A 12048-nucleotide genomic window follows, 5' to 3' on the forward strand; every position below is an offset into this window, starting at 1 on the left:
TCTTGGGGGGGGAAGGTGGATTTTAATGGTTTCAAAATGTCGTTTAGCCATGTTTAGCCAGGTTCCTTGCTGGCCCTACTCAAGGCAGAAAGGCGGGATAAATCTTTTTTGCAAATAATTGCAACGGCAATATTAACAACAACAACGCTAACATAAAGAGGGGTGGATTTCACATTAGACGAAATCAACAACTTGTTCCTTAGGGAGCACCACTAGAGCACCAACTTCCCCCGAGTTCTTCTCCCTCCCTGCAATCCGCTGGAACCTTGGAAAGATTATACCTGGAGTCACAGGACCCCCACCAACGAGTGCTGCACGGGTCAGTGAGCAGCCTGCAGTGAGCAGCGGGAAAGGGGTCAACCCCCCCCCTTCCATCAATAGAGTTGTGCCAGGGGGAAAAAAAATCAGTATCCCATTGGTAAGCCAACGAGACAGGTTTCTGATGGACGGCCATTCAGACGGGTTACTCTCTTTCCACCCAGGATTTTATACAATTCCATAGAGTTCTAGAGCCCTAGAAGACTTCTAGTCAAAGAAGATTTACGGAGGCCTGTGTTAGACACAGCCAACTAGGGACAAAAGGGGGGGGGGACTTCACCCTGAAACCTGGGAACCAGAACCTGAAGAGGTGAGTTACACAGAATGGAGGGCGAACAATAAAACGATAATGATTTTATTTATTAATTACTTTTCTTTGTATTAATCACTCTTTGAATTAAGTTTTAATACTGCAGATTGCATTGGTTTGTACATTTTTTGTTTCGATATTATCAGTGAAATATCATTTGGCACGCAGATTGCATCTCTGGAGTCCTCATTTATACTTTTATTCGGTGCCTAGCGGTTTTACTTCGGAAGTCAATATGTGAGGCACTCCAAAGGGATCTGTCGAGGATGGGTGAGTGGGCGTCAACGTGGCAAATGGGGTTCAGTGTGGCCAAGTGCAAAGTGATGCACATTGGAGCCAACAATCCTAACTATAAATACACATTGATGGGGTCTGAAATGGCAGAGACTGACCAAGAGAGAGATCTTGGCGTCATAATAGATAACTGACTGAAAATATGTATTGTTTCTTTATTCATTTTAGTATATGTATTTAAATTTCACATTTTTAATTTCTTTTCAGCAATTCTTTTCTGGTCCATCTTGTATCCATGTTGCATAATTGTATGATTGTATTTATAAAGTATTGTATTATGATATAAGCCAATTTGTTCCTCATTGTGTTTGACCTCTGAAGAAGGCCTATGCAGGCCGAAATGCGTCAGGCCAAGTCCATTGGCCCTTGCGTGTAAGATTTTGGTATTTTTACATGAGGTGTGATTGGGCCCTTTTATGTTTTTTAATTCTTTGCTAATAAATACGTGTATTTTTGTATTATATGCATTAAGTTTTTATGGTTGGTCCTCTATTCTGTTAGACATCGCCAAACCGTCAGAAGCCTAGGCACCACACGCGGAAGAGAGACAGCCCCAGTGTCTTACAAAGCAAAAGAGGCTAGGCCGTTAAGACGGGAAACAGGCACACAAGGTATCAACACAATGCCCACCTTAGCATTAGGAAATCTGGCATGGACAGGGCAGCTTGCTTGCTTCGCCACGCTCCCCCCCCACCCCGGCTTACCCGTTTCAGCTCCTGAGCTTCGGATTCAGAAACCACCTCCTCTTGCTTCTGCAGCTGAGCCTGCTGGCACCCTCCACCCGCTCCCTGAGAGGACGACGGGATCGATCCGGCTTGCATCACGCTTCCTAGGAGGCCTGTGGCTGCAAGGGGGACAAAACGAGGCTGAGGCCCCAGTTCTTTGCTGTGCGTTGCTCCCCTATCACACATTTTGGAGAACACTTCGTCGTACTGCACAGGCGCAACTGCATGCTGTAAGAAAGAGGGGCTGCTGCCAAAACTGGCAGCCCTGTGTGGAGTCCCTCCTCTGTAAAGTGTGGGACCAGCTTCTTTGCATTCTGATTACGTTATAATTTGCACAACTTCGCTGCCAGCTTCACAGCACTCGCTGACACTGCTAGGGTCAGAGAGACACTGAGGGTTACGATGCTGGGACATGGGGAGATTCTGACCTGCTGGTTGTGTTGAGGAAGAGGGAATCGAAACCAGTGTTCCCTCTAAGCTAAGTTAGTGTGAGCTAGCGCACAGGTTTTCAGCCTCCGGCTCACACATTTTTGTCTTAGCTCAGGAAGGGATGGCTCCAGAGCAAACTAATTGATGCGGTAGCGAAATCGCTCGCTCACAGCTTTAGTGCCAGTCGCTCACAGAGGAGAATTTTTGCTCACAAGACCCCACAGCTTAGAGGGAGCACTGACATCAGAATCTTCCTCTGCCTGCTTGCCGTTGGGCTCAGAGCCTCGGCTGAGCCATGGAGAAAGCGGGATTCATGGAAAAGCCCTTCACTAGTTTGGACTGCTTCCAACCAAACCAGGTTAGAAACCAGGGTAGCTTCCCACTCCCAGAGAATCTCCACTCATTACTAATGTTAACAGATGCTGCTTCTTCCAGTTCTGCTGCTGCTGCGTCATTGTAGGTTTGCAGCCTACAGATACACGCCTGAACAGTATACTCAAGATTGCCACATTTTGATGAAATAATTCAGAGCAAGAGGTGTCAGTTGTCAGAGACTGTTAAATAAACAAAATATTGCAAGAGTCCTAATGGTTTAATCATGTTTTTATTTTAAGAAAAAAACCCCACCCTTTGTGTTTGTGTCCTTTATAAAGTTTATATCTCTGCTACCTGGCATTACATTTTATGACACACATGGCCTGGCCCGACAAGGTCTCATTTATGTCAGATGTGGCCCTCATAACAAATGAGTTCGACACCCCGGACCTACAGGATGGGACGCTTTCCAAACTGCATCTTTTCTGCACAAGAAAGGCAGTTGCATTATGCCACCTGCTGGAGCACAAATGAAATGCAAGCAAAACATGCTCTTTCCTGTAGCACAAACGTGCAGTGGACTCAAAAACACGTAGAGAAAACTACCAGAAGTGCCTTCTGTCTAGACTGCATGTTTGTGCCACGCTCAGTGGCTGGAAGCGGACAAGGTCTGACCGCTACTGGAGACAGAATGCTGAATTCTAGTGGCTCTTCGTCCAAACTAGTAAGGGAGTTGCTAAGTAGCTAAGAAAATTACTTTGTGCCAGGATCGAGTTCTTTAGGAAAAAAACAGAAGCATTTTCTGGATGTACAATCTTCTCTAGAGAATCTACAAAAGCTTAACAGTTGAATTAACATGTGTGCCCCTACCTTAATTGTGCGGACTCTAATCTGGGAGAACTGGGTTTGATTCCCCACTCCTCTACTTGCAGCTGCTGGATGACCTTGGGCAAGCCACAGTTCTGTCAGAGCTGTTCTCTCACGGACAGTTCTCTCAAAGCTTCAGCCCCGCCTACCTCTCAGGGTGTCTGCTGTGGGGAGGGGAAGGGAAAGGAGACTGTAAGCTGCTCTGAGACTCCGAGTGAAGGGCGGGGTATAAATCCAATCTCTTCTCCTCTTCTTCTTCTTCAATATCTAGAGTCCAGGAGCACCTTAGAGATTGTGAGAGTTTAAGTTTTCAAGAGTCAAAGATCCCTCTGTCAGATATCAGTCAGACCATCAAGACCAAGAAAGTTTAATTCTGGGTATAAGAAGAAGAGGAGATTGGATTTATACCCCGGCCCTTCACTCGGAGTCTCAGAGCGGCTTACAATCTCCTTTCCCTTCCCCTCCCCACAACAGACACCCTGTGAGGTAGTGAACGGCGGGGTATAACTCCAATTTCCTCCTCCTCTTCTTCCTCCTCCTCCTCCTCCTCTTCAAGGAGAGTGTTGCACAATCAGGGTACAGTCCTCTGGAGGAGTCTTCCCCTGTGCAAACCATAATGAAATGGATCGGAGTTGCAAAAAAGTTTTTTTTTGCCCCTCCCATCTGTTTCAACAGCTGGACTCAGATCTAGCTCTCCTGCTGCTGACCAACAAGGCTACTGTCCTCAAACCGCTAAAATACCTGTTTGCTAAGTTCTGCACAGAATACGCACAGGGCAAGTTCTCTGCCTTATATCTCTGAAGGAGAAGGTTAGAATGGGACGGGTGGGAAGAAGTCAGGAATTGAGGAGGAGAAATGGGGAAGAGTGGACGGATTTGAACAATTCAGACTGGAACACTGAAATGGACTATCTGTGGTGCTAAAGTTCACTGGGCGAAAGGCAAGTGAGGCACATCACCAATGCTCCCTCTAAGCTGTAGAGTCTTGTGAGCCGAAATTCTACTCTGTGAGCGACTGGCATTAAAGTTGTGAGCGAGCGATTTGGCTACTGCATAATTAGTTTGCTCGGGAGCCCTCCTTCCTGAGCTAAGACAAAAATGTGTGAGCTGGAGACTAAAAAAACTGTGAGCTAGCTCACTCTAACTCAGCTTAGAGGGAACACTGTACCATCACAGGTACACAGGGCAAGGGAGCTCCATCACGGGTACGATGCGGGACTTCCTAAGTTCCCGTTCTTGTGTTTCAAGAGCCACCATAGATGGAATGGGTTCAGGACACAAAAGATCAAAGATGATGGGGAGACCTCTCTCTTACAGAAGGAAAATCAAAGCAGGAAGGGGAGTACTGCCTTGTCAGAGGAAACGCGTCCCTTGTGGGACAGGTGAACGTTTTCAACAAGATTTTCCTTGACGGTGTTTATATCAGGCAGACTCTGTTTGGCTCTGCTTACTTCTACCCTCTAGTTATCAGTTTCTATTATGACAAAAAGGGGGACCCGCGATACTCACGCGCGAGGGGGAGAATATTCCCCACAGCTCCCGGCCTGCAGGAGCTTCACAGGAGAAGGAACCGGCAGCAGGTGAGCCCAGCAGGCGGACCCTTGAGGCCCACCAAGCCTTCTCCCCCCCCCCCCCACGGCACTGGTGAGGCCCAAGTGGCTCACAACCACCGGCCCGCCAAGGCTTCTCCCCCCCCCCCCCCCCGGCAGCACGACACGTGCCCGGCGGGTCCGTTCTCTGTGCGTGTGCAGGGATCACTCTTGTACTTTTTGAGGGATTTAAATATCCCCCGTATATTTTCCCCAACTTTTTAGCTTTTCCTGCACATCTGCGGATTGCCCCCGATGTGCAGGAAAATCTCCCTGCCCCCCAGGTGCCCCCGATGTGCAGATTTAGATATCCGCATGGAGGGGACGACTTGGCTATTAGATATATAGATTATTATTAATTTGATTTGTTAATCGCTCTACCCCTGCTTGTGCAGGACTCTGGGCGATGTGGGGCCTTTGGGGCTCCCAATTTTGGATACTGATATTTTAGACATTTATACTGATTTTTATTGTTGTTTATCTATATCTGACACTGCCGTCAGCAGCCATCTTGAGCAGCATTTGTTGCGGAAGAGCCGGGATAATAATAATAATAATAATAATGATGATGATGATGATGATGATGATGATGATGATGATAATAAAAGACTGGATTTATCCCCTGCCCTTCACTATCCAAAGGAGTCTCAGAGCGGCTTACAAACTCCTTCCCCTCCCCACCACAGACACCCTGTGAGGTGGGGGGGGCTGAGAAAGCTCTTTTGAGGACTGCTCTTGAAAGAACAGCTCTGAGAGAACTTGTGACTCACCCAAGGTCACACCAGAAGAAGAGAGAAGAGATTGGATTTATACCCCGCCCTTCCCTACCAAAAGGAGTCTCAGAGCGGCTTACAAATTCCTTTCCCTTCCCCTCCCCACAACAGACACCCTGTGAGGTAGGCGGGGCTGAGAGAGCTCTTGACAGAAACTGCTCTTTTTCAAGGACAGCTCTGACAGAACTCTGGCTTGCCCAAGGTCATCCAGCAGCTGCGAGTGGTGGAGTGCGGAATCAAACCCGGTTCTCTCAGATTAGAGTCCGCGCACTTTAACCACTACACCAAACTAGCTCAATAAATGATTGATCCTGCAGGGAAAGCCACGGTGACCTTCTCCCCACGTCTGGTCCCCCCCACCTCCTCCTATTTGGGGTTGGCAAAAAAAAAAAGAGAGTTCAAGTTATTGTTGGCTTCTTCTGCCTCCGATCCTTCTGTATCTCCCCCCCCCCAATGAGCCGATGCCCTTTCCCTTCTCTCAGCGCCCGTCAAACAAACAACAGACTGCCGATCCCTTGGCAACCAGCTGCACACGCGGTCGTCGCCCGGCCTCGGAACAAAAAATGCCAGCCGGATGACAGTGGAGCACCCGGAGCGAGTCAACAGGGTAGAAGGTGGGTGGCGACTCCCGAAGCGGAGAGCCACCTGTGGTTTATTTAAAGCGCTGGCACTGACCACGGTACCCGATACCGACTAAGTGTGGCAATTAAAGGCCATTATTTGCAATACAGATAGTTGTGGGCGCTTAGCACCAAGTGTCTCTCATTCTCGAGATGCTTAGGAGACACCCCACCCCCACCCCCGGCCACCATGCTCAGGGTAAACCGGCAGAAGGGGCAGCACACTTTAGAGTTAGAGGAAGAGGCCGCTGCCCAGTCCTGCGCACCACAATGACAGCTGTGGGGCACCGGGCCAGAAAGCACGTCGGAAGCCAAAGCGCGCTCGGGGGTTTCGAAGGACCCGTGCCAAGGCGTCTGGCCCGGTGACAGAGCCTGCCCCGCGGCTGCGGATTGTGTTACTTAATGCAAAAGGCAGACACAAAAGCGGAGGCTAAAAATACAAGCCTCTAAATCCCCGCAGGAGTAATTACGGCAAACTCTTAATCCCCTGGAATTATTTGGTTATCACAGCGCTAGCTCCTGAGCTGGGCCATGGGCGGCTCTGCGGCAGGAGAACCACTCACACCGGCACAAATGCAAACTTGGTCTGAAACCATCCGTTTGCACCTGAGCAAATCAAGCAAATGCTACTCGGTGCATTCTGACTGTAACACACCGGCTGCAGTTTGTCTGCATCAGCGCTTTTTTTGTAGAAAAAGCCCAGCAGGAACTCATTAGCATAATAGGCCACACCCAACAGCAGACACTCGTTAGCATAATAGGCCACACCCATAACAGCACAGCGCATTAGCATATTAGGCCACACCCCCATGTTACCAGAAGTGTGGTCATCCAGCCACACCCACCTTTTGCTTCTTATTCTGTTTACTTTGTTGTCAAAACCCAGGGCTTTTTTTGTAGCAGGAACTCCTTTGCATGTTAGGCCACACACCCCTAATGTAGCCAATCCGAATGAGTTTCTGCTGTTGGGTGTGGCCTGTTATGCTAACGAGTTCCTGCTGGGCGTGGCCAACTCAGGAGCCAGCCGGAACTCCGTTCCTGTGCGTTCCTGCCCAAAAATAGCCCTGGTCTGCATGTGTGTCCCGAGGCTCTCTTTCAGGATCTTGTCCGACAGCACCCTAATGGCTCTGAACAACCTTATTTTTTTTTAAAAAAACCCAACAACCCATGCGTGGTGCACTGGTGAGTTGCCGGCATGGGGACAAACGGAGGAAAATGTGGTGGCCGCAGAACACGCTGCACAGCACTCCCTCAGAACACCGCGAGATTTCACCGGAGCAGCAGCTCAGGTTTAAGCAAGGATCTCACGTAAAGCGGCTCCCGGTTCAGGAGGTGACCATATTTGACAGGCAATTACAATGCAAGAGCAAAGTTTGAGTCCAGTGGCGCTTTTGAGACCAACAAGGTTTCATTCTGGGTATAAGCGATTGTGTGCGTGCCAGTGTGGTTGAGAGCATCTATATATCTAATAGCCAAGGGCCCCCTGTGCATGCAGATACTTATTTCCACAGTTTCCACTTGGGAGAATCCCCTGGTCTGCAGAAAAATCTAAAATGTTTTTAAAAGTGTACGGGGGATACTAAAATCCCCCCCCCAAAGTAAAACTGCATTCTGTGCACATGCGTGCTTACTGAGCCGCGGGAAAAGCAACGGTTTGTGCTGTTGCCTCCGCTAGGACCGCCGGGAAAACCCGTTGGAGCCACAAGGTAACCGGTGGTGGCAATACCCATCCCAGCTGCTGCTCGGCCTGCCGCAGTAAGATCCGTCCATGTCACCGCAGAGACCACTGCCGCAGGAACTGTCCCCGCCATTTCCAGGACTGCCAGTAAACAGGAGGACGGTAAGGGGACTCCCGGCGCCGCAGTTCTTCTCCCCACCCACACACAGCTGGAGTCCTGTGCCCCATCAGTGGCTGCTGCGGCTTCTATTCAAAGGGGCAGCAGCACTGGAGGAGTGGCTAAGCTCAGTGGGCATGCAAACAGAGCACTGAGCGGCCGCTTGGTGGGGTGCCCGGCCAGCTTTTTGCCTCGCATGCTTCTCCCCCCCCCTTTGTTTTAAGCCACAACTTTCGTTAGGAGCCACCCACCACTACCATAAGAACATAAGAGATGCCAATGTTGGATCAGGTTAATGGCCCACCCACTCCAACACATCTCCCCAGGCAGCTTTTAAAACATGATCCTGGGACCTACACACCACCAGACATTCCAACTGCCTTGCGGGGGGGGGGGGGGGAACCCCCAAGCACCAAGAAGACAGAGCATCACTTGCCCCAGAGCCCCTATCTATACCTTGTGGCTAAGAGCCACTGATGGACCTCTGCTCCATATGCTTATCTAATTCCCTTTTGAAGCCGTCCATGCTGCTAGCCTCCGCCACTTCCTGTGGCAGTCAATTCCAAGTGTTAATCACTCTTTGGGTGAAGAAGTACTTTCCTTTTATCCATTCTAACCCGCCTGCTCAGCAATTTCATGGAGTGCCCACGAGTTCTTGTATTGTGAGAAAGGGAGAAAAGGACCTCTTTCTCTACCTGCTCTTTCCCATGCATAATGTTATAAACCTCAATCATGTCACCCCTCAGTCGTCGTTTCTCCAAGCTAAAGAGCCCTAATATCACGATTAATATCTGTGGCGTAGTTGAGATCGAGCCATACTACCGTGAAGACATGGAGATTGCTGAGTGGAGTGTGTTAGCCCTGTGTTATACAGCATGCCATCTTGCCTTAACAACTGTTGTGTGCACTTCAATTGAAACCTGTTGTTCGTCTAAATGGTTTTAAATGTTTACATGAATTTTGGCAGGTTGGGCTAAGTAACGTGAGCCGCCCTGAGCCTGCTTGCGGGGAGGCTATAAATATGATCAAATAAATAAATAAAACTTGGTTAGGTGAGGGAGAGGAGGAAGCAGCACTGGCAGCAGGAGCAGTGGCACACAGGAGGACCAAAGCCAGCCAGCCACCAGCTTCCCCCACCCGCATCAACCATGCCAGAAAGGGCTCGGGCTCCAGCAACATTGTGTTGGGGGTCCCCTCTTGTCAGATTCTAATCTCGTGAACCAGGTTTGATTCCCCACTACTCCACATGGACACAAACTTTGTTGGGTCTCAAGGGTGCCACTGGACCCAACCTTTGCTCTGCTGCTCCAGGCCAACATGGCTGAATCGAACGACACGCTCGGCTCTGATTCTCTAATTACAACACAACACCTTGAAGAGTTCTAAAGCCCCTATTATGGGGGAGGGAGGGGAGGCCAGTGAGGCTGCACACACCCCCGTTTCTGAACTCTCTGATCCAGCCACACACAGAAAAACGTGCTGGCGGGGATGGCAGTCCATGGCTCAGTGGCAGAGCATATGCCTTCTACCTAATCCCTGGCACGTCTTGTTAAGAGGAAGCAGGACCTTGGGCGGCCACTCTCCGCCAGAACAGACACCACCGGGGGCGGGGTGGACCAGTTCTCCAACTTCATACAAGTCAGAGTCATCGGAAACTTTTCCACAAGCAAAGCTCCTGGTGACATGCCGGTAGAGGCTACCGAGCACAACGTGACCTGCCCGCAGGGAAAGGACTTCTTCGTAAAATGGAAAATCAGAAAGCTAAGAGTGACTGCTGGCACCGGCTTTCACGAGTAGAACGCCGGGTTAGCATCTCTCGGGAATGGATTCCACTGTAAGCAGCTCTTTGTCTGGACTCAGGCGGTCCGTAATGTCGAGGGCCAAGTGACACAAACCTTTGCTGGGCCCCGAAGGGCAGTCAGAGGAACTGGCCAAGCCCTTCTCTCTAGCTTTATGCAAGCAACATTGTGATATTGGTCTACGTGGCAAGTGGCACCTATTGATTTAGAAAAGGATACTGGAAATAATACCTGAGAAGCTTTAGAAAACTTAATGCCAATAAATAACAGAGTCATGTACTGGTTAAAAGGTTCCCTTGCTCGAAAGCCGGTCAAGTCCGACTCTAGGGTTGCGGTGCTCATCTCCATTTCCAAGCCGAAGAGCCAGCGCTGTCCGAAGACGTTTCCGTGGTCATGTGGCCGGCATGGCTAAACACCAAGGCGCACATAACGCTGTTACCTTCCCACTGAAGTGGTCCCTATTTATCTACTTGCAATTTCTTGCTTTCAAACTGCTAGGTTGGCAGGAGCTGGAACTAGAGACGGGAGCTCACTCCGTCATGCGGCATACTTGGGTCTCGAACTGCTGAACTGGTTATGTTACGGGTGCACATATTCCCCAGAGGGTACTGCGTTCAGGGGCCCAGAACCGAGTGCCTCCCCCCCCCCGAGTCTTAAGGAGGCCAGGCTATCGACAACCGGGGCCAGGGCTTTCTCGGTGGTGGCTCTATCCCAGGGCCCTGTGGGACCCTTTACATTTCCACTGGGCCTGTAAAATGGAGCTCTTTCGCCAGGCTTCTGGAGCCACCACCACCACTAACAACAAGGACAGGAGGCCCTGTTGCCTCTGGTATCCATACTAACAGCCTGTGCCGGCCACCTGAAAGACATCTACAGAAGACCTCTGAGCCGGTTATGGGAAGAGAGAGCTGATATGGTAGCCAACAGTGATTCAATAAGAACAGAACGAGCACTTATTATGTTATTGTTAATTGGTTTTAAATACTGTTCTAAATGGCTTAATTGTTTTATTGTAATTGTACGTTGATTTTATGTAAGCCGCCGCCTGTAAAATGGAGCTCTTTCGCCAGGCTTCTGGAGCCGCCGCCACCACTAACAACTAGGACAGGAGGCCCTGTTGCCTCTGGTATTCATACTAACAGCCTGTGTCGGCCGCCTGAAAGACATCTACAGGAGACCTCCGAGCCGGTTATGGGAAGAGAGCGCTGATATGGTAGCCAACAGTGATTCAATAACAACAGAACGAGCACTCATTATGTTATTGTTAATTGGTTTTAAATACTGTTCTAAATGGTTTAATTGTTTTATTGTAATTGTACGTTGATTTTACGTAAGCCGTCCCCTGAGCCGCCTTCGGCCGGGGGAGAAATTTGAGGGACAAATAGATAAATAAATAAATAAAGTGTGCCGCTGAGTTGCAACTGACCCACAATGACCCCGTGAAGTTCCGTCTTGTGGGGTTTTCAAGGCAAGCGATGAGCAGAAGTGGTTTGCCATCGCCCTCCTCCGCAGAGTCTTCCGCGGTGGTCCCTCATCCTGCTTAGTGCCAGGCTCTGGGGAGATCGGGCTGGTCTGGGCTGCTATCGGGATAGTCTGAGCTATTAGGTGCTTCCATTAGACTAAACAAACAAAAAAAAGCCTTCAAACAAAATTCACTTAGGAAGTCAGCTGGCCAACTGACCCACAATGACCCCGTGAAGTTCCCTCTCGTGGGGTTTTCAAGGCAAGCAATGAGCAGAAGTGGTTTGCCACTGCCCTCCTCCGCAGAGTCTTCCGCGGTGGCCCCTCATCCTGCTTAGCGCCAGGCTCTGGGGAGATTGGGCTGGTCTGGGCTGCTATCGGGACAGTCTGAGCTATTAGGTGCTTCCATTAGACTAAACAAACCAAAAAAAAGCCTTCAAACAAAATTCACTTAGGAAGTCAGCTGGCCTTTACATCTATCAAAGGCCACGGCTTAGTAGAGTGGAGTTTTCATTCCTTGTCATTACCAGCTGAGGCGTAGACACAGGGGACAGGTGGAACCTGGAAACACAGGTTCGTTAAGATGGTCTGCCTCGGGAGGCCGATGGATCTGGAGGGTTTCCTGACATCGCTTGGGGGTTTTCTGGTCGGCAAAGTTGGAACTTAGGGCTGCCAAGCTGCGGCGGGGGATCCGCACGTCTTCACAGGATCCCT

General features: G+C 49.8%; 1 protein-coding gene across 2 annotated transcripts in view; it reads right to left on the minus strand.

Annotated features, from left to right (window-relative positions):
• Positions 1-12048, minus strand: part of SNAP47 (synaptosome associated protein 47kDa) — a 57383-nt gene that overhangs the window by 12067 nt on the left and 33268 nt on the right. For both annotated transcript variants that reach the window (XM_015414113.1, XM_015414112.1), the window contains exon 4: positions 1627-1766. In XM_015414113.1, coding sequence (XP_015269599.1) covers positions 1627-1766 — 140 coding nt within the window. The remainder of the gene's footprint in view (positions 1-1626; positions 1767-12048) is intronic.

Source organism: Gekko japonicus, unplaced genomic scaffold (assembly GCF_001447785.1).
Source record: "Gekko japonicus isolate JY-2015 unplaced genomic scaffold, Gekko_japonicus_V1.1 scaffold3813, whole genome shotgun sequence".
Classification (NCBI taxonomy): domain Eukaryota; kingdom Metazoa; phylum Chordata; class Lepidosauria; order Squamata; family Gekkonidae; genus Gekko; species Gekko japonicus.